General features: G+C 38.7%; 1 protein-coding gene across 4 annotated transcripts in view; it reads right to left on the bottom strand.

Annotated features, from left to right (window-relative positions):
* The window catches only part of LOC127423914 (uncharacterized), a 32,422-nt gene that overhangs the window by 2,223 nt on the left and 6,643 nt on the right, over window positions 1-23,556 (bottom strand). For 3 of the 4 annotated variants that reach the window (XM_051668595.1, XM_051668596.1, XM_051668597.1), the window contains 16 exons: window positions 17,739-17,830; window positions 17,425-17,562; window positions 17,221-17,348; window positions 17,086-17,099; window positions 16,789-16,888; window positions 16,555-16,649; window positions 16,337-16,437; window positions 16,166-16,238; window positions 16,016-16,087; window positions 13,536-15,908; window positions 11,970-12,753; window positions 5,792-6,224; window positions 1,227-4,688; window positions 1,013-1,135; window positions 223-376; window positions 14-119 (listed from right to left, as the gene is read on the bottom strand). In XM_051668595.1, the coding sequence (XP_051524555.1) occupies window positions 14-119; window positions 223-376; window positions 1,013-1,135; window positions 1,227-4,688; window positions 5,792-6,224; window positions 11,970-12,753; window positions 13,536-15,908; window positions 16,016-16,087; window positions 16,166-16,238; window positions 16,337-16,437; window positions 16,555-16,649; window positions 16,789-16,888; window positions 17,086-17,099; window positions 17,221-17,348; window positions 17,425-17,562; window positions 17,739-17,830 (8,248 nt within the window). The remainder of the gene's footprint in view (window positions 1-13; window positions 120-222; window positions 377-1,012; window positions 1,136-1,226; window positions 4,689-5,791; window positions 6,225-11,969; window positions 12,754-13,535; window positions 15,909-16,015; window positions 16,088-16,165; window positions 16,239-16,336; window positions 16,438-16,554; window positions 16,650-16,788; window positions 16,889-17,085; window positions 17,100-17,220; window positions 17,349-17,424; window positions 17,563-17,738; window positions 17,831-23,556) is intronic. The other variant, XM_051668598.1, reaches the window with a different exon arrangement.

Raw genomic sequence — 23,556 nt, 5'->3', positions numbered from 1 at the left:
GCTGTGAGCTTACCTTGCACTTTCTCGAAGCTTACGGCTGTCCCTATAGTGCAAAAACCATTTCCATTTTCCTTTCTTGTCTAATTCTTCCAGGATCGCCACAACTTTCTTCATGTTGCCTTCATACAGATTTGACAAAAATAAGAGTAAATTAAAATGTCTTAATGCATCATTCCATCTCCTGTAAAACATGCATAATTTCTGTAGCAACTTGACCAGTACCTAGACAAAGTGTGTCAAGAGCCGTTTCATCACACACTATGAAGCCTCCCTTAGCAAAAAGCTCTTGGTGAGTGAGGTTCACCACGTCATCAGGTCGGTCAATGGCAGCAAACAGGACGCTGGATGACTTTTTCAATTCCAGCAAATAAGGCACCTGGATAAATGGAAACCTAGAGTCATTCTGAGGGCAACAATGTTCAAATAAGCAGTTCTTCTGAATCAAATCTCTGAACTCCTTGCTTTGTTCCCTATCTCAGTTTATCATACACATACTTCATTTGAATTGCATGCCAAATTTAAACTATACTGCACCATATAGCCTTTTCCTATTATGCTGTCAACAATTCTTCTGAGAGCATTTGTGTCCGTCCTCGGGTTGCTTTAGAACTCCTGAGTAATTGGGCTGGAGTCAAAGCATTTAAACATGCCTTGTGAATTGAATGATTTAATGCAATGTTTACATCTGCCATCTCACATCTGGGTCTAATCGTCCGATACAAGGTTGATTAAGACAAATTTACAGCTAAAATAAAAAAATTATACTGAGGGATTTATCCAGCATTTAAACCCTCTGGAGTGCCTTGCCCCAAAGGCTTCAATTCTACTGTAAAATGACTGTAAACACATTTTTCATTTGTTTTAATAAAAAGGAACAAATCAAAACAGGTTTAAATTATTTTCTGTGGTAATCCACAGCATGCCACGTATACAGTACGGTCCAAAGAGCTTGATTGTATAGGACCCAAAACATTCTGTTAAAGACAATTACAGGCATCCATAATCCTCTTACCTCACATACGTGCTCCAGAATATCCTCATTCCTCAGTACAATTAGAAGGGGGGATTGACAGTTGCCATTGAGGTCAAACTCATCTGGCTCTACAGGTATGTGGCCATTAATCTCTAACATGTTCTACAAATCACAAAACAATATGACAATCTTTATTCATTGTTTTGGACCACCACACGGTTCTTGTAAACGTCTGCAATATAAACTTTCTTACCTTGGTTTCTTCAAAGAAGGGATCTTTGGACGTGACAAGAATATAAAACCTATACTTAATGTTGCATGCTTGCCTCACAATAGAATTGAGATTGTCGTGAAGGTTGTCAAACATGTCTTTCTTGATACGTCCACAGAATCCAGACTGTTGGTTGACACTCTCTTGATCCCTCTTCTTTTTGATTGCTTCAGTTTGGTGCCGAAGGGTCTTGCCAGAGCAGACATCATTCATCATGGACTTGTACGAAAAACCACACTGCTCTGTTATTTCTGAGATTCTGGAGCACTCTACCTCATTGCCTTTTTTGTAGAAAAGTCTTCGAAGATTCAAGGGTTTGCTGTTTCTCGCAGGCTCCCTTATCCCTTTTCTGTCTGGCATTTCCACTTTAATCTTCAACTCAGTAAGTGCTGGTTGTGGTTTACTAAGTTCAGTGGAGCTCTCAAGTTCATCGAAATTTGAAAACCGAACGGTCATTGGAAATTTAGTAAGATCAGTATTTGACCTACAGTGTGATGTGGTACTGAGAGAACTCTTACTTTCTTTGAGAATCCGATTAAGTTTTTCAGAGAAGATAAGGTACTCGAGATCCACTGCGGACTGGGTCACGTCAGCCTTTCTTTGCTGATCTTGCCACTGATTAAACGAGTTTTCAAGTCCTGGTTTCATACTACTTACACCTGATTGTTTGGTGTGAGAGTTATCGAATGTAACTCGGTTTCCTTTCTTGTCAAGAATGGTGACAATGGATGAGGGTGGAATGTCGAATTTTTTATTCCCCTCACTGGAATCAAATACTTGCCTGGAAGCCGCTTCTCTTCTGAAATACCTACACCAGTCAAATCGCTCCTTGCTTCCCCTATCATGTGGAAGGTTATTAACTGTGACTGTAACAGTCGGCCTTATTCGGTATGTCTCAAAGCATGTTTTTCTAATGCTGTAGTCTGGAATAACAATGGAAGTGTCTTCTTCATCCCACTCAGCATTTCGACAAAAGGCACCTGTGAATTTGCTTTTTCTAGACCGCTTTTCTGGAGTTCGATCTGACTTGTAATTCTTTTTTGCCCCCAAAACGTTACCCATCACTTTCTCTGTAAGCTTTTTTGGTCTGTAGGAATCCTCTCTGAGCTCAGAAGTACTGTACAAGGAACAAATGGGGGGATAAGTGTCACCTTTAGAATTCTTATCATACGGATAAGTTTGACAGCTATCTGGTCCATCAGTTTTGCAATCACGCCATAGTAAACCTCGATCAGATGGACATTCAGGGTAATATCCATGCAAATCGTCTTCATCATTGTCTCTGTATAAAAGTTTAGAGTCATTTTGAGGAGCACCCTCTGTGAAGCTACTGTACTCTTCATCTTTTTGTAGGGAAGTAGAGTTATCTTTAGCTTTAAAATTCATTGTGCCACAGTATTTGCTGTTCTTCCACCCTGGCTCTTCATTTTCTTCACAATTTTCTATAAAGTCAGAGAATGGTAATTTGGAACAGACATGGGCATGAGGGCTCACTAGACTTTTTGGTGACAACATGGTGACATCATGATCAGTGTTGTCAGAAAACAGATCTTTATTCAAATCCTCCTTCAAATTAGAGACTTTTCTGAAACCTTCATTTACTTCTGGATCATATAGAAATTCATCCTGAGTGGGAGTAGAGCAGATGCTGTTTACCCCAACTTCTGATGTTTTGTTCATTGTCAAAGCAACCATTTCATTACAATAGATATTAGTGCTATTGTGGAGTGACGCACAAACTTTAGGAGACACACCTTTTTGGTGCATACTGATCAATTGAGTTTTGTCTTCACATGAGTGTGACATTTGACTTTGTGTCTCATTATTGTTAACAAGTGTATCGTCATCACCACTGACTGTTTCAGTCAAATCCTGTTGGTCTAAATCACTTTTTTCATCTTTTTCTGTGTGACTAATATCTAATTTTCTGGGTTCAGTGTTATTTGTAGGTTTTGACTCATCTTGACATATATCAAGAGCCTCTTGTTGTACCACTATGCTCTGCTTAAGGGTTATGTTTTCACTCCCATTTTGAATTACATCAGCATTTTCATTATTAGGAGTTGAGGTGTGTTGCTCTTGAACTGACATGAGCTGAGAGGTCACTGAGCTCATGTCTCCTAAACTTGAAACAGTGACAGTTTCTTCATAGGCATCATCTCCTGGGTTTACCTCCTCATGAAATACCACTTGGGCCTCAGGTTCTGTTTCATTCTTTTGCATCTTGACATCATGGTCTTCACTGATGAAGGCACAAATTATGGGCTCTGCCACAAATGATTTGACACTGGAGGAGTTGTTTTCATAAGCTTCGATTTGTGCCTTGTCATCTGAATCATCATCACAGACTTCCATATCAACATTATTTGTATCATACCTTAGACCCAAAACAAATTCAACCTTATGTTCCACCATCGTTGTGGATATCTCAGATTCAGAATCATTGTCATCCAGCTTAATCCTTTCCTTAGATTTACTCTGATCTTCTTGCTCACCTATATAACTTTCATTTCTCTCTTCCGATGGATCTTTAGTGTTGTTCCCTTCAATGACATGGGATGATGCATCAACCACATTTGCGTGATCTGTTACATCAAGCAAAGGTTTAAGTTCTTCCTTTGCATTAACAGTCTCAATATGCTCTTCAATTCCAATTTGATGTGATGAAACTTCTCTCAGCTCTTCAACATGATGTTCAATTGCATTTGTGTGATCTTTTACATCTACCAAATGTTTAAGCTTCCCCTTTGCACGAGGAGTCTCATGATGCTCCGCAAAACTAGCCTGATCTCTGCTAGAACTTTTGGAAGTTATGTTTTCCTCAACATTTTCATCTTCCACAATAGCCAGGGTGGAAGTCTGACAATCTTCACCAGAAACTTCTTTAGAGTCTTCCATTTCAGAAACATTTTCATTCTGTACCAAAACAGGTGCTGCATCTTCAGTTTGAAATGCTATGGTCTTGTCAACATTTCCATCACTCACAGTCACTGGGCAACCATCCTGGGTTTTATCTGCTTCCAAAAGCACTTTACTCTCTGCATTCTCAGACACAGCCTCCTTCTGCAGTACTGCAGGTGCTCCATTTCCAGTTTTCTTCTTAAAGCTCTGATCAAAACGTTTCCTATCCAAAACCGAACTATGTTGTTTTGAAAATACTGAGGGTTTTATGGGACAAATGACTTGATGGAACACGCCAATTTCTTTTGAAGGGGTAATTCTGATGGGTTGTAGATTTTTTGAAACATTTATTAACTTTGCTATTTGTAGATGTGGTTGAATACCTATGCTCATATTTGATGCTTGCTCACACAACTGATTGTATGCACTGTTTGTTTCCAAGTGCTGAGAGTATGAACAATCAGCAATGACATCATTTTCTTCATCAGTGTCATCTTTGTCAGGAATTGAATTTTCCACTGGTATGTGCACAGATCTATAATTCTGCAGAGAAATATAAAAATGAAATCAATAAATCAATGTTAACAGCAATGTTAATATTGTCAACTATTGCTGTCACTATATCTTGACACTACTTTGATGATGTGTTACCACATATTACTGGGTTATTCAGTGTCAAATCAACCAAATTTCTGAAACTTCCCTGGCTAACATTTTTTATTTTGGTAATAATTTTTCTAAAGAAAAATTAGGAGGTCCCCAAACTTGATGGGATGTCCCCAAGTCCACTTTTGACATTACTGTTTTAATGTGAATAAATGGAGGTCCATTTCTAGACTCATCATTATTTGTAATGCAGATCTGTGTTCTGTTGAACAAGAAAAACTAGCTTCATACCATGTGACCCACATTTGTTTTTTGACCATTGAAAAAACAATTTAACCATTTTTGGATGGATCCACTTTGACATCCCCATATCTCTCGGATTTATCTATATAGGGCCTTAGAAATGAAGACACAAAAAGGAACATTTATTCAGAACCAGAATCTAAAAGGATATTAAAATATTTTTAAAATGTCTTTTTTAAATATATTTTTTATATTAACATATCTTATAATAGTTACAGGCACTCAAACTTTGGAAAAACAAGACAAAATGTTTTCATTTTTATACTTTTGGACACACCACTGGTTTATAATGCAACAAGGGGTACTGAAGTCAACTGATTTTAGTAATATATTTACCTGCGTAAGAAATAAAATCATGACACTGTCTCCTTCCTAAGGTTATTTTCTACCTGTAGTTTTTGAAAATAGTAATTTTGAAAAAATAAGTTATTGTGCACTAAAATATTTACATGTAATTGCATTTACAATGTAATTAACAATTACAGGTACAGCATATAATGATTATTTGTGAGTTTTCACTGCAAATCAACCCATAAAATACTGCAAGTTGCATCACAAAATTTGAGAAAAGCCACAGCAAATTCTGTCATTTTGAGTGGCAAAATCAGGAAAAAGTGCCGCGAAACCCTGATGGGACTAATCAGTAAAAAATTACTGTAAACAAAAATTGAGACGGGGACCTTTGGTTGAGATGACACAGAATGACACTACTATCATTTCAAGATATATAACATTACCATCAATGCTGTAAGTGTTGGAATGGAGAAGGTGACTTTTGTTCCAGAAGATAAATGTCTTGGTGCAATTTCATGCTTATGGAATGATATCACACCAGAATGTAATGCAATGTTATCTTCTTTGCTTTGTTTTGAGACTGGATGGAGATTCACAGGCTCACAGTTTTTCACAGAAAGATCCAAAATATCTGATGAAAGAGGCAAGGCCTGGGCTGGGTCCTCTTTCGAGCTTAACTCAACACTGAGCAATGATGGAGTCTGAATGGGGTTTCTATCCTGCTGAACATTTGCAGTCTCCTTCCTCTTTGGAAGTGCAGTACTACTGTCAAGAAGAAATAACCTGGAGGTGGATTTACTATAGAAAAGACCAATCCACATGTGAAAAATGAGATGGACCTCCTCAAACGTGTCTTCAATGTCAAAGTTCCATTTGCTGTTAAAATAATAATAAGAAATTTGGTTAACATAATATGTGGTTAAAAAAGGATATATGGTTTTGAGTTCTAGTTTTAAGTTGTTGTCTATTTATGGGTTGTGATGACTCAAAAACTTTTACAGAGGGTGCAAACCTCTGTTTCAGCATAAATTATGTACTGTATATGGCAATGTCAGCAAAAACACACCAACGCTTTAGGATAGTCTAACAGAGCGAGTAAGAGTGGTTCCATATGGGTACTCTTTCAAAAGACTTAAAAGTTCTGTATTGCCTTACCTATTCATCAAGTAACTATAGTGCTAATATTATTATTTGTACATATCAGTTACTATTTGTTACTTGACACTGTGTATTTTTAACAAAATGGATCACATTTAAAGTGTTTTAGATAACAAAATGAAATGTCTCATGCTCCACACATAAGGATGTTAAGCATAACATTACAGAGCATTACAGAGAATAATGAACCTGATTTTACCCATGAAATTAGCAAGCGATATCATATGAAAGTCCAACCGCAGGCAAAATATTTTTGTTAAATATTAAAGAATTATGCTATTTGTGATGCAGTCCTCATATTCCAGGCCTTTATCAGGATTGAAAGCATCAACGTAGTATCACGGTCCTGTCACTGTCAGTCTGGGTTTTGGTCTGACAGGACCGTGGCATTATCCGCCCATGTCTGTCTTTGTGCGAGCACGCGGTCTCTGTTTTATTCCCTGCCGTGCGCTCTTCAGTCTGTTATGTTTTATGTCTGGAGTGTAGTATCTGGGTCCTGACTTCCTTTCTAGTTCGGTTTCAGTCTGTGTCGGGACCCAGACATTCATACTCCTTGTCTGTCTGTTATTGATGTGGGTGCATCACGCTTGTGTCATCTTGGATGCATGCACTCGCATCAATAATCTACGTTGGTCTTTGTGTCTATCTCTCGAGACCGCGGATGTGCGTTGCGCTCGGATCATGAGCCGTCTTCATGTTTGTGCTGAGGTTCAGTCACTTCAGTAAAGGTGTCGGGTGCGTGTGTGGCCGAACTCTCACACAAGTGCCTTCTCTCATCTTGTTTGTCGATTGGCATGAGTGTATATCGCCTAATTGGTTTGGCGAAAATCACTTTTGCTCTGATGTTTCCGGCCAGACTGAGAATAAAAACCAAGGACGGCGGCAAAGTATTTACATGTCCCAATCAGGCAATGTCTTTTATTGAAACAATGGGTGAGTAACCATTGGGTGTTTTTCTTGTGAGTGGATTGACTCACTGTACATACTCTGGCTTTCGGAGGAAGCTGGGCGCCATTTTTGTTTCTTTATGCGTTGGCTCCGCCGAGCGGCTGGAGTTTGTTTTGTTGATTAACACTTTTCCTTAAAGAAACTTTTGCATTGACGGAATTTCAATTTTACAATGAAGTTCCCGGGCAGATTGAGAATAGACACTATGGATGACTGCAAAATATCTACATGCCCACACAAAGGATGTCTTTTATAAAGTTGGCAGACTGCGTAAATCATGGGATATACTTTTATGCGGCCTCCGAGTGAATTGACTCTTGACCATCCGAGGAACCGGGATGCGTTTCGTTTCTTTTTGTGCTGGTTCCTTCTAGCGGTTGGAGCTTGTTTTGTTAAATAACACTACTTTGGGACAGTTATGGATGAATCTGTCAGTTCCTTGTGCTTATGCCTCCTGTTGGCTGGAGTATGATTTGTGGAGTATTTTCGTGGAACATTGGAATGATTACGTCATCTGCTGCACTCATCAGCTGGCTCACTGAAGATTTGTTTGTCTGTCCGAGGAAAATGAATGGCTTTATATCGGCTGGAATTTGTTTTGAGAAGGAACACACCTTTGAGACAGTTCTGTGAATGAGTCTACATGTTCTTTGTGTTTATTCTGCCTATTGGCTGAGGTTTGTTTTACAAAATATTTGATGTTATGTAATTTTGCCTTACAAATTTGTGAGGCAAAATTGAGCAATCCGATGGCAAAGGCTCTCGTATGCGTACATGGACTCTTTGAATTTAAAGGGATTGATGCTTTTGTGCACGGGGTTAATGTGCACGTTTTCTTTTTTCTGTTTGTTTTGTTCGGGGGGAAGTTCGGGGTTTTATTGTTGCATTAATGTTGCAGATGATATTTTATTATTTGTCTCAGAACCTACTAGATCTATGCCTTGCCTCCACAGAATTATTAATTCCTTTCTCAGGATACAAAATCAATTGGTCTAAATCCGAAGCTTTGGCTCTAACAGCGTACTGTCCAGTAACGGCTTCCAATGGCCCACACAGGGCATTAAGTATTTGAGGATTTTATTCCCAGCAAATTTGTCTGATTTAGTTAGTGTTAATTTTGACCCTTTAATAAAAAGTTTTTCGAGCGATGTGGGCAGGTGGGCTTCGTTAAATTTATCGATGATTGGGAAGGTTAATGTTATTAATTGTATTCCAAAATGTAACTACCTGCTACAATCTCTCCCTGTAGATGTCCCCCTTTCTTATTTCAAGCAATTTGATAGCATAGCGAAGTCCTTCATTTGGAATGGTAAATGTCCCAGATTGGATTTTAATAAGTTACATAGGCCGATAGACAAAGGTGGGCTAGGCTTACCCAAGATTTTGTTTTATTACTATGCGTTCAGTCTCAGACATTTGGCTCATTGGTCACTTCCACCTGAGAGAGCCCCTCCCTGGTTTGTTATTGAACAGGCAGTTCTTGCCCCTATTTTGCCATTACAAAGCATCTCTATCAAACTAATTGGAAAAGTTACACCCCGTTATTTCGCATTTACACTTGGTATGGACTAAAGTGTCCAGATTGTTTAAATTGGACACTTATTTAAATGTTGCCTTGAGCATATGGCTGAACCCACGATTGTGTATTGGCAAGTCGCCTTTCTGCTGGCCAGAGTGGATTGTGAGTAGTGTTGCTACACACAGTGACCTATATGAAAGTGGTGTGTTGAGATCGTTTGAAAACTTGGTCCAACATTTTGGGATCCCCAGACCTCAGTTTTATAGGCATTTACAACTGTGCCACCTGCTTTGTACTATTTTTGGGAGTTGCACACACCCCCAAGGAGGCAGATGCTTTGGGAGAGGTGATTGCCGCTTTTGGAAAAGGTCATGAGGCATCAGTGTACTACTCCCTGTTAATTCAGAGTCTGGGGGACGGAACCTTAACTTCTCTCAAGAGAGTATGGGAGAAAGATTTCAACTTGGCATTGGAGGGAGTAGTGTGGGCTAAGATTCTTAAAAACGTTAAGTCTGCATCTAGAGATGCAAGGGTGCGTCTTATACAATTCAAAATTTTGCATAGATTTTATTGGACCCCCTCTAGACTGTATAGGCTTTGTCTTAAAGACACACCCACCTGCTGGAGATGCCAATCGGAGGACGGAGACATGGCCCATGTTTTTTGGTGGTGTGTCGAGATCCAGAAATTCTCGTGAAGGTTCAGAATTTTGTGTGCGACGTGGTGGGCACTTGGGTTTCATTTTGCGATGGGGCGGTCATCGATGTGGGGGATGGCCATACTGAGAACTGGGTTCTGACCTGTGATGATCGCCAGGCAGGTTATTTTAAGGAGTTGGAGGTCAGCTGGTGCGCCCCCATATCCGGAGTAGTACACGGAGATGGGGAGGGTAGCGGCTTATGAGGAGGTGTCATTGGGAAGACGGGGTGATTTAGATTTGTTTGTCCAGAAATGGGGCAGGTATTTGGAATTTTTGGGGGGCTCTCAGGTGGGGTGTGGAGAGAGTATCGTAGTATAGTTTTTAAGTGAGTATGATTATTATGTGTGTATATGTATGTGTGTAATATATATATATATATATGGGGGTTGGGGGTTTTAAATGTTGTGTGTATGTGTGTTCCTTGATTTAATTAAAAAAAAATATTACAAAAACAATAAAAATGGTCAAATTAATGCTATGACTAGTAACTAAAATTAGGTAAGCTTTAGTAACTAAGGCAATGTTATGATTTTTGTCATAAAACCAAGATTACTTTTTCAACACTGACCAATATTGATTACTTACAACCAATAAAGATATCTTTGTGTTTAAGCATCCTATAGTCAATATGCAGAACCATTTGTTTTATAATTTTATCTCTACTTTGTAAAACAATTATACACTTATTATCATTATATTACAATAATAAAAACATATGCATTATATTTCAATAATTATTATAATAATGTGATCCTAAAATGCTGTGTCAAGCATTTCTGCAACATCTCAGATGAAAGTTCGCATGAAATCAAAATGGACCCTTTTAATTTTTTTAATGAATGTGGAGCCCCGTTTACACCGCAAACAACATTGTCGTTTGGTGTCGCTAGACTCTGCGATCTGTGTCACTTGGTGGGCATTCCTCCTGCTGTCGCTTTGACGTTATTGTATTGTTATATGTATATGGTTACAGACAAAAGATATAGCACAGTAAAATCGCTCACAGAAACTTTCTCTTGCCTGCACTCGACTCCATTATCTCATACTCAAAGCAGACGGGTGACATAATCTCCACTGTCTTCACTCTCACTGGTAGTCGCCCCCCGATGTTGCTCGTCATTTGCCTAAAGTTGAAATTTTCTCAACCTTGTCTTTTTGCTTGCCAAGTCGACCTCTGTTGCCAATGGTCACTGCAGCTAGTGTCGCCGGAAGTCGCTCTGCTCTCACTGAAAATTAATGGGATCGTGTCACTTTGTCGCTTTATGCCACCGGTGGTGTGAACGGGGCTTTACTGGTCTTGTTGTGAACAATTCATCCATACATTAATTTTATTTTTTTTATAAAGTTTTTTTGACATTGTAATCTTTAATCAAAATGTTATAACTTGCTCTACCACTGATATGACTGACTATTCTCTGCTGACTTATGCAAGACCACAGTCAATAGTCAAAAGTTTTTAATCAGTTTTAACACTGCCCTTTTTAGAGCCTGTCAAGTACATAAACCTAGTGCAGAGGTGGTGAAGAGGTGTTTTTTCAGCTGTTTACCCAAACTTTCTCGAATAAGGGCCCGCTGACTTAAATTTGTACATTTCGAAGGAGGAATAACTGCAAATTCACTGTGAATTCATGGAATTCAGGCATGAATGCTTCCATCTGATGTATCAGTCGGATGGGGAGAATGTGGGAATTTATTCATATTTTTAATGCAGGCATTTTTGGAGGTATCATGGGATGTACAGCACAAGTAAGTGTTCTTTATTCTTTGTATTTAGTTTATTGTGATTCAAAACGTTGATATATTGTGTTTTTTTACTCGCTTGTTTCTCATTCATCTGCACTGAACTTGTACAATGGCTCCAGCCTTGACATAAGCAAAGACCACGATGTGATGTGTGCATTTGTGGGCTGGTTATGTATTAATGTTGTCAGTGGAAAAGCTGTCCGAGTTGAGATTAGTTCTCGGTTTCCCTCGGTTGCTCTGACATGAGCAGCAGAATGGTAGAAAGGGGTATGTGTGTGTGTGTGGCTGAAAACTAAAGCATATTGGCTATTTTTATAAAAACAAAAAAGGGACAAGCCATTTGACACATCACCGCAACTTCCTGATTCAGTAGGAAATAAGTCAAAACACCAAATAGAACTGTGCTCGCCAGGACACTTCGCTGTGACTAAGTAGAAAATTCTGAAAATCTGTAAAAACATTTTGGACAAACCTATTATCAGTCTTTCTCTAACTACAACAATCACATACTTGACAGCATAAGATGCACTTGAATTTGAATGTAAATACTTACCCATGAAGTGCTCGTGATACAGTTTTGTCTAAATTGTCATTGGTGAACCTGCTGTCATATTTAAACTCATATGTTTCTCTCCAAATCCTCATCACTTGAATGGATCCCTCCTTTTCGATTATGCGTCTGTTGCGGAATATTTTGGATCCCCGCTTTTTCGTCTTGAGGGTTGATGGGACTGGCACATTTTGAGAAATCAGATGCTTCCACTCAGCTTTGTCTCCTTCCTCTTGATAAAAATTGGCTGCAGTGTCTCTGGGCAGGTTCAGATGCAGCCCAGCCTTCAAGGACAGTGGAGATTCTACAGATCCAGCTGGAGAGGAAACCTGAGGGCATGTACCTGACAAACCTGATATTAGAGAGGTGGGCTGTGAGTAAGAATGCTCTTTTGATATTTCCAAAATCAACTCCCCAGTCACAACAAGACCCTCTGGGAAAGGAGACCTGGGGGGTAATTTAAATCTGGTGGATGGACACCGAAGAAGAGCATGAAGGACTGACTCTGGGGAGCCAGTGCCCTTGACTCCAGCAGCGGTCTCCTGATCAGGCTTGGCTTCTAAGTTTGTTAACATTTTATTGTTACTTGCACCAAGGGCCAAGTCAGCAAGTAAACTCAAAGCATCTAAGGGCAGCGCTGTACCCGTGGTCAGTTTCTCTGTACTGCCATTGCCATCAGAGCTAATTCTTGTCCTTCCCACCCCTTCCCCAATAAGTGATGATATAAGCTGCTGATCAGCTTGTTTAACTATTTCAAAAGGTGCTGATGTGTCAAAATTGAGGGACCCTGTAAGGAATAGACAAAAACAAAGACAATAAAGCATAAAATAGCAGCAATGGAAACAGCAAAAGCACACAATAAGAAACTGAAGTACAAAGAAATGCAAAAAAGAGGAAGTAGTATAGTGTTACGGCAGTCTGAAAGGTGAAGTGTGCAATTCCTGTGCCTCAAGTGACAGCAAACAGAATTTCAAAAATAACAATGTTTTTAAAACAGGTTTCCCAAACTCTCCTATCATTTTCCATTTGGCAGAGAGAAAGATAGTCCTGCCCCAAACTCTAGCCATTGGTCGAGCCAATGTCCCTGTGTCAAGCTGGTCAGGATGTTCAAACAAAGAGGCCATAGGTTTTTAGCACCACAGTGTTTACACCTCAGGGAAATCAACCAATGAATGGAATACTTATTCTTGTCTCTGCATATTAAGCTGGAATAGGATAAAGTATTACAATATTTTTTTTAAATTACACACTTTGCCTTAAAGATACGGAAAAAGATGCACACGAATGACAATGACAGACAGGGAATACGTGGGGCCAATTTTAAAACACCAGCATAATCATGCTTATTTGTCAAGCCAGAAACCAATCATGTTTAATCTACAGATTAGTACGTTAATGAAATGTGTTCACATAAAGCTTCAAGAGCACCTATCTTGAAATTGTCATTAATTACTACTATAGTACGTCATTCGCCCACATGACCTAAACATGCACACTGCGCACTTACATGTTTGTACACTTTGTATATAAACACAGTTGTTTAATGACAGAATACAAAAATAATTTTACCATTTTCTTTTGAGGTCTTGTGAATAAGACCTCTCCAAGACACAGTCTGTTTGGTTCTCTCAAAGGCTCTCATTGGATCATGGCTTCCATTTGTGTGCTGTCCCTCATCATTGATGGATTGTGATCCTTTGTCTTTCAACTCTTTATTGCTGTTATTATCCAGCATTAGATCCATGATGAAGCCAGGCTTTCCTTTTTTTGACTCTGGTTCTGTGTTGTCTGGCTCAGATATCCCATTGTCACTGGGGGAAGGTGATTTAGTCCTCTTTCCCCTTCTGAGCACCGTCTTTAATTTACTTATAGATATTGCACTGTACACATGTTTTGCTTTCTTTTTGATATTCTCAGGAGAGGATACATTAGGGTCAGAGTGCATGGACTGGTCAGGAACTGTGAGTAGTCTGGTAGCTTCATCTGCTTGAATAGCAGCGGATTGATCTTTGATAGTGTCTTGAAGGCATAACGCCTCATTCAGTGTAGTAGTCATGGACTCTGATTGTTTTGAAGATAAATGCTGACATTTGTCAATTTCTGATGGGCTATATTTGTTTTGTTTGCCCAATGTTGTTATTGGTGAAACTTGCTGAACACATGGCTTATCTTTTGAAGGCTTGTCTTCACCTTCACAGACCACTGGATCTTTAGAGGGGTATTCATCCTTTGCCATCAAGGGAAATGCTCCCCAACTTTCCACTATTTCTGTGGATTTGTTCTCCACGGGATAAATAATTTGTGCATTTGTGTCAATGCTTGTCTCAACAAACATTTTCTCAATTGTGCTATTATTTTGCACCTTGTTTGAAGTTTCTATGTCCTCACAAGCTACATCTGAGCCGTGAGGGACAAAGACCCTGCCACAGTTTGTGATTATGGTCTTAAGACCATATCGTTCCCTCATGCTTAATCCCTCCATCTTTCTCTTGGGCGCACTAGACAAACTCCCTTCTGTGGCATCGAGTTGTGGGTCATTATCATCACTCTTTACTGCATCTGATCTCAAGGAACGCTTCAGATTGATATCACTATTCCACAATCTTTTATGCCTTGGAAGAGACCGCCAGTCTCCTTTTGAAGGACTCGGTGTCTCATTTGTCATACTTTGGTTATGAATAGTTTCGGCTGACACACTTGTAGGTATGGCTGTTGTTTTAAAAGGGGATTGCTCTTGTGTGGCTTTGCTCAGATTTCGAGTCACACACTTTTGCCTGCGTCCCCTGCCCCTACTACTTGACTGGGGTCTCTGATTGGTGTTATTAGCAGGCACAGTCTCAGTCCGAGAGTGTTTGTCAGTCTGGTCATTTGTAGGGTCTACAATAATGGCTTCAGTGAAGTCCACTGGTAAAGTGAGAGGCAAACTTGAAGTTGGTAAAGCAGGCTCTTTTTGAATGTCTTTTTTAACCTGCATGGCTTTCCAATGCCTTTTGGGCTTCCTACCTCTACGCCTAGGAAGAGACCTCCCATCTACTTTCTTAATAGAATCTGCCTTTGTTTTATCAGGATGTTTATTATTCTCCATTCCCCCACTTGAGGCAGTACCACCTTCTTCCATTGATAAAGTTAACAGTGTACTGCTAGTTTGGATGAGAGTTTCCTGGGATGATAAACCTTCAACCACTCCACTACATTGTTCAGTACTGACTTGTTGTTGAGTTGTTTTCTCTACATCAGTGCCATTACTTACACAGTGTTCTGTAGGCGCACCACCCAACTTGGGCGACACTGTAGGAATTGGGTTCTCCAACACACCGTCAGCTGTAACTACAGCTGTTCCCAAGGTTCCAAGCTCCTCTGTCAAATCTGGTTGAGGCTGCTCTGTAGACAAATGCTTCCCCTCATTTTTTAGATTCTCAACTTTTTGAACTACCACGTCAGAGGCACTATGACCACCACTGATGGCCTTGGTTTGCTCCGGCACCTCCATGTCCAGATGGGCATCAGCAGGAGTCTGAGGCATCTCCTCTGGTGATGATATACAGTAGTATACATCATCATCATGATCATCACCCCGATGCTGTCGACCAGCAGCCAGTAACTCCAGTGCCCTTCCTACAGGAATTGTAAAGCCACAAGGCTCATCAAAATAGGATTTTAATTGAGTTCCAGTCTCTTGTGACCATTTAGGGGCTATTAGAGTAAAACCGCCAGGCACGTCGTATTGGTCTGGAAACATTGTGGCTTCCCTGGTGGGATTGTCCATTAGCCCTGGATGAATAAGAGTGGCATAGTTTTGCAGATGCTTCTCTAAAACTGTATGAGGGGTCCCCTTCTGGCTTGGAGGATATTTTTTCATCTCTGTTTCTGCATAGTTAATTGCTGGGATCACTTCCATTATATCTGTCGACACCTTTGGCTTTTGTAGTCCACACTTGGTATCTTGATATAAAAACAGAGAGAAGTTAATAAGACATGGATGGTTTGCAAAGATACATGAGATAGGCTAATTTAAAATATTATAATAATCAAATGAATCCCCTTGTTACCTCTTGGTACAGCTCTAGAGTCTGGAAAAATAAACATGCCTTGAAGTGCTGCTGCCTTACCGGACCTTGCATCTAGAATAACAAGTTAACAGGTACTCAGAGGTTCTGACTGGATAACATAAATAGCATCAGAATTGGGCAACACCTTACCTTCATAAGAGAAGAGGTGTGAAGAGTGTAACAGTATAAGGAATCCAGAACCATCCAGTGGTATAACAAAAGCCTGGTGAATTAAAAACAGCATAATGCATGGTTACAAACAACATTTGTTTGGACATCTGTTCATTGGGTGTTACAAATTGCCCAGTTTTTCTTATTTACCATGTCTTTTTCTTTCAGCTCCTGGGTTATTTGAGCAAGGTCATTTTTTGCCTCAGATGAGACAACGTCATACAAGTTGAAACATCTGCCATCAATACAAACTGCGAGCATATGGAGAGAAATACATTTTAAGATGCTGCCCAAACATTAGCAGTTATTCGAATCTTAGCACCAATTTGGGCAACATACTGTCATTGTCAATATCAACTTAAACACACCTTCACCAACAATGCAAGTTTCAAAGATTTCCTGCGGTAAGGTCTTCTTCAGTTCCGACACATCAATTGCACAGTCAATTTTAACCATTTTTGGGCTGAAAGATACAGTTTGCATGTTAGTCCTATAGTTTATAAGTAGGGCATACATGATGCACGAGCAGTTTTTAGCTCATTAACAAATATTTAATAGTATCAAGCAAGAGGCAATTTGTTCAATACAGTACAAAAACATACAGTTTTGCTGGGAACCAGGCTCCGTTCACAGACTCAAGTCCAACATCATAGACAGCTGATTCAATCTTGAATTGGCCAGTCCATGGTTTGTAATGAAACACTACAATGAAAGGTAAGCATTTATAAAACATTGCTTATCATCAAAAAGATGGAACAGTCAAGGGTTTAAAATTATAACAAAAGAATAAAGATAATCAACAAGAATTTGAATAAAACAAGCATCCCAAATTGCCCCATTCAATTAGTAGTTTCCCCATAAAATGAGAAAACATGCACAATATAATCCATAATCCATACCTGTTTTTTGTTGGCTTGAAAAGAAAGAGCAAACAAAATATCTTTAGTTGTCATTGTCAACATTTGAACATTCAGCTAAAGATATTCAGCCATTAAAATTTTTTTAATCAGATCTCAAAGAGCAAAGTTGTAAACCTCTTTTCCTCCAACTCTAAAGTGGTGGAAGTCTTCCCATATGAGAATGCCACGATGGCAAATGGACAAGTATGTCTTGGACGTGTTTCCATTTCACTAGTTCCATCAGCAAATTCATACATGTAGTACTGCAATACAAACCAACCTTGTTAGACATGCAGGTTGATACTAAGGAAGGAAAGCAATTCATTTGAGATATATCACCTGTGTGCGCTCATAGGCCAAGAAAGAACTAGTAGTTGAAGATACAGCACCAATCTGCTCTGAGACATGGCAATCAAAGCTAGCTGAGGGAAGGGTGAAATTCTGGGTGTAGTTGTCGGTAACCTCTTTCACTCTGCCCTGATTTCAGTCAATGAAATCGATAAATCAATATGCACATAAGGAAAACAGATCTCAATATTTAATAACATTTAAAAAACACAAAAAACATGTAGTACATCAAATAAACTGCGCAAAGCAACAGAATTTTGATGGAAGAATAACAACAGCCAAACAAAACTTGTTAAAATCTGTACCTTGGTTAGCTTCAATAGGACTATGTAGCCAGTCTTGCCATCATACCAGCGCTTCAGGTCAAGGCAGTCTGAGTATTTTGAGATATAGACACCTAATTTTAGGGTAAAAATTAGATCAGCACAAGCAAAAAAATAAAACAATTCCAAAATAATTTTTCACTGCACCAACAGAACCCTGTGCAATATCTAGATTTCACACAAACATACTAAAGCTGTATTCAACACATTTTGAAAATCACAAGCCTCACCTCAAGTCAGTTAAGGTCCAAAGTGCTTTGCTTTATATTATGTTCAATGTAATCAAGCTGTCTTTACATTACACTTTCAACATTTTAAAAACATTTAATACAAAAAAAAAAATGCATTAAAAAAAGAAAAAACAGTATGATTACAAACTCAAAACAGATCTGCTAAAATCTGTTGAAAGTTAACTTAGGAAAAGCATTGGGTGAGGTGTTTTTCATATCAAACAAATGGATTCTCAAAAGCTGAAAAACTAGTTCCGCATTTTTGCATTGATGAGGAAAAAGGAGTGCTCAGAAAGATTGTTTTGAGAGAGCTCCTTAACATGTAAAACTGTCATGAACAGGCTAATATTTCATTGCTAATTATTAAACAAATCTTAGCCTCATGTATCCAGACCTTTGGCTGACGGTATAAAGTTTGGTCCAGTTTGCAGCTTATTCTGGCCAAGAACTGCGCACTTAGATCGAACAAACTATCTGCCTGACACAAAGCAACCAACCACTGCTTTTACTTATCATTAAGGGGCAGGTTATCTGAAATAGACTATACCAATAATCTAATATCTGATATAAAGAAAATATCTGAAAATGTGTTTAGATGTGAATTGATATTTTCTATCTTAAAGTAATAAGACTAAGAAAACCAAGAAAAATATACAGTTCTTTCTGTTGATAACTAGTTAACTTATTGTGCAACTAAGTGCCTCAAACAAAAATATCTTTGACAATTTCACAAACCTGGAAATACAGTATTTAGTCCTTCCTCGCAAAAACTCATTGTATCAACTCCGGAACCTTATAAACATGAACTTAGCCATTTTTAAAATTTTAAATATAAACCTTTTCTTACCCAACTAATGATTATTTTCCTGGGCCTTAAAATATTTTTGCAAAAACAAAAGGATACAACAACGACTTGTAGCTTACAGACCATGTGACATGGACTTTACTTGTATTTCTCAACCTCTCAACCTTTATAAAGAATAACATTGCCCACTTTTACATCTTAAAAAACTGTGTACACATCAAGATTTTCCCTCAGAGGAAGTGGTTCAAAACCACAAACTCGGTACAACTCAACAGCTATGTCATACTGGAAAACAGTCTTGAATGGAAATTTGAGAACACTCAGAAAGCCTGCATTAATTTGACTAAAATATCAGCTGAATTTTACCTCAAAATAAAAGCCATGATGACATGATTAAAGGTGCACTCCATATGATTTTCCTTATAAAATGTTTTACTCCAAAGAAAATTTATTGCAATTTTGAACCATATGTATAAAATCATGAGCAATCACATGAGATGAAGAGTCCAGTAATATCAGTAACTTTATAAAAGCTGTTTTATTCATGGAGAGGGTCCACTCATGGGGGCTGCCATGTTGAGATCAAATGACCAGCCGGATGCAACTCTCTTTGTCTCAGTAACCACCCTGCTATTGAACACCTTCACTCATGGCTGACTGTTAATTGTGAATTACTACAATGGCATCGGTAACTAAAAACTATTGTGTTTGAATGGTGCTGCATCCATGCCCCTAGGTGTCAGTATAAGCCCAAAATGACTAGCAAAAAAAAAAATAATAATAATAATTATATATATATATATATATATATATATATATATATATATACACACACACACACACACACACTATATATATATATATATATATATATATATATATATATATATATATATATATATATATATATATATATACACACACACACACACACACACACACACACACACACATACACACACACACACACACACACACTTTTTTTTTTTAAATTACAGAGTGCACCTTTTAACAAACAGCATTTTGTCTTCACAAAACTGCTTTAAGTCAATGATATTTTGTGGCTGCCTTGTTTCGATGAGAGTTTAGGTTTATTGTTATTATTAGTGCTGCATGACTCGCAAGTTCTGTTGTTTTTGTTCTCCACCAGATAATCCCATGCAAATTTGTCTCTACAATCCAAAGTTAATTAAAAATGCCTTAAAGGTGCTGTAAATGATTTTAACGTTCTGAAGCTTTCACGTGACTGAGCCGTTGAATTAGCCACGCCCCCTCATTCCAAAACCCTGCCCTCCAAAGAATATTTTGAGACCAAGACAGAGCAAATGAGCAGCACTGTTTGTTCCGGTGGCTGTCAAATTCATCAGTGGCACGACAGCACCCTCAACTGACAAACATTATGAATCATAGCCTCAATGATCCACTTCAAATGTAACATAAGGATGTCTGTAGTCCGCAGACACATTTTTGTTTGCTGTATACAAAGTGTTCAGCTGTCACAAAGACCGGTGAGATATCTCAAGACACTTATTTCTTTAATATCTTTAAGGGAGTAGGAACTTTTTTTTTACTTTTCCCAAGAAAAAAGGCGCACAGCTAACCGTTTGCTCATCCTCGAGCTATTATACTCCCACCATGTGACTGATAGTATAAGATTATTTTCTTGAACACCCAGTTTTGTTTTGCCAAAACTTGTCTCATTTACAAACCTTACCTTATTTTTCCATGGTACATTTTTCCACGAACAGTGGTCAGTGGTCTCTGGCAAATTCTAAATGAGTAGCAATATATAACATGGACTGCAGGAAGTAATTAGCCACCTGGGTTATTTGATGTCAGAGAGATACACTAGTGTTAAGACCTTCGTAAAGGCTACCTTCACTTTCTCTTTCTATAGATGAGTTATAACATACTGTAACTGTATGTACTATAGCGGTACAATTCATAGTTTCACTTTTCCTATACATACAGCATGTAGGTGTAAAGACTGTCAACTTGACGATACGAGTACATGTCATCTTAAACATGCAAATATTATGATTTAAAATGACAATTATTTTAGTAATCTGTTATTATACACCTTTCATGTAAAAATATATTATTAAAATACGAATAATTTTTGTGGAAAGTGGGGCAAGTAAAAATGTGATCTTCAGGCCTGAGCAAGCCAGCAGAAAAAAAATAATAACTGTTGAGCCCAGAGTAAAATTTGCACTGAATCAGTCCACTGAATATTGGTGCCAACGACTGTCAGTGACAATAGCACCTTTTTTATAGCACAATACCCCATAATGACAAAGCAAAAAAACAGATTTTTAATAACTTTGCAAATTTATTAAAAAGAAAAAACTGACATAACACACTGACATAAGTATTCAGACCCTTAAGTCAGTACTTAGTTGAAGCATCTTTGGCAGCAATTACAGCCTCAAGTTTTTTTGGGTATGATGCGACAAGCTTTGCACACCTGGAGTTGAGGATTTTCTGCAGATCCTCTCAAGCTCTGTCAGGTTGGATGGGGACCGTCCGTGGACAGACATTTTCAGGTCTCTTCAGATAGATTCGTTTGGGTTCAAGTCCGGGCTCTGTCTGAGCCACTTAAGGACATTACAGAGTTGTCCCTAAGCCACTCTTGCGTTGTCTTGGCTGTGTGCTTTGGGTCATAGTCCTGTTGGAAAGTGAACCTTCGGCCCAATCTGAGGTCCTGAGCACTCTGGACCAGGTTTTCATTAAGCATATCTCTGTATTTTGCTGCATTCAGCTTTCCTTCAAGAACTGTACACTTCCAGAGTGAAGAAAAAGGCTGGAAAAATCACTCTGGACCCCACTCACCCTGCCCACAACCTTTTTGGACTGTTGCCTTCTGGCACCAGAACTGTCAGGCACAGGAACAGTTTTTTCCTTCAGGCTATCAATCTCATGAACAGTTAAAACTGCCCCACTGAGCAATAATTATGTGCAATTCACAGTTTAGTCTTTTTTTATACTTATCCAACACATCCTACCTCTTCTGCCATCACATTCCCTTGCATTGTATATAACAGATTTGTATTTAAAATTGCACTACGTATGTGTATGTGTATGTGTGTGTGTGTGTATGTATATATATATATATATATATATATATATATATATATTATATATACAGGTGCATCTCAATAAATTTGAATGTCATGGAAAAGTTCATTTATTTCAGTAATTCAACTCAAATTGTGAAACTCGTGTATTAAATAAATTCAATGCACAAAGACTGAAGTAGTTTAAGTCTTTGGTTCTTTTAATTGTGATGATTTTGTCTCACATTTAACAAAAACCCACCAATTCACTATCTCAAAAAATTAGAATATGGTGACATGCCAATCAGCTAATCAACTCAAAACACCTGCAAAGGTTTCCTGAGCCTTCAAAATGGTCTCTCAGTTTGGTTCACTAGGCTACACAATCATGGGGAAGACTGCTGATCTGACAGTTGTCCAGAAGACAATCATTGACACCCTTCACCAGGAGGGTAAGCCACAAACATTCATTGCCAAAGAAGCTGGCTGTTCACAGAGTGCTGTATCCAAGCATGTTAACAGAAAGCTGAGTGGAAGGAAAAAGTGTGGAAGAAAAAGATGCACAACCAACCGAGAGAACCGCAGCCTTATGAGGATTGTCAAGCAAAATCGATTCAAGAATTTGGGTGAACTTCACAAGGAATGGACTGAGGCTGGGGTCAAGGCATCAAGAGCCACCACACACAGACGTGTCAAGGAATTTGGCTACAGTTGTCGTATTCCTCTTGTTAAGCCACTCCTGAACCACAGACAACGTCAGAGGCGTCTTACCTGGGCTAAGGAGAAGAACTGGACTGTTGCCCAGTGGCCCAAAGTCCTCTTTTCAGATGAGAGCAAGTTTTGTATTTCATTTGGAAACCAAGGTCCTAGAGTCTGGAGGAAGGGTGGAGAAGCTCATAGCCCAAGTTGCTTGAAGTCCAGTGTTAAGTTTCCACAGTCTGTGATGATTTGGGGTGCAATGTCATCTGCTGGTGTTGGTCCATTGTGTTTTTTGAAAACCAAAGTCACTGCACCCGTTTACCAAGAAATTTTGGAGCACTTCATGCTTCCTTCTGCTGACCAGCTTTTTAAAGATGCTGATTTCATTTTCCTGCAGGATCTGGCACCTGCCCACACTGACAAAAGCACCAAAAGTTGGTTAAATGACCATGGTGTTGGTGTGCTTGACTGGCCAGCAAACTCACCAGACCTGAACCCCATAGAGAATCTATGGGGTATTGTCAAGAGGAAAATGAGAAACAAGAGACCAAAAAATGCAGATGAGCTGAAGGCCACTGTCAAAGAAACCTGGGCTTCCATACCACCTCGGCAGTGCCACAAACTGATCACCTCCATGCCACACCAAATTGAGGCAGTAATTAAAGCAAAAGGAGCCCCTACCAAGTATTGAGTACATATACAGTAAATGAACATACTTTCCAGAAGGCCAACAATTCACTAAAAATGTTTGTTTATTGGTCTTATGATGTATTCTAATTTTTTGAGATAGTGAATTGGTGGGTTTTTGTTAAATGTGAGCCAAAATCATCACAATTAAAAGAACCAAAGACTTAAGCTACTTCAGTCTGTGTGCATTGAATTTATTTAATACACGAGTTTCACAATTTGAGTTGAATTACTGAAATAAATGAACTTTTCCACGACATTCTAATTTATTGAGATGCACCTGTATATATATATATATATATATATATATATATATATATATA

This window comes from Myxocyprinus asiaticus, chromosome 33 (assembly GCF_019703515.2).
Source record: "Myxocyprinus asiaticus isolate MX2 ecotype Aquarium Trade chromosome 33, UBuf_Myxa_2, whole genome shotgun sequence".
Taxonomy (NCBI): Eukaryota; Metazoa; Chordata; class Actinopteri; order Cypriniformes; family Catostomidae; genus Myxocyprinus; species Myxocyprinus asiaticus.
This window is presented reverse-complemented; position numbering and strand designations above follow the sequence as displayed.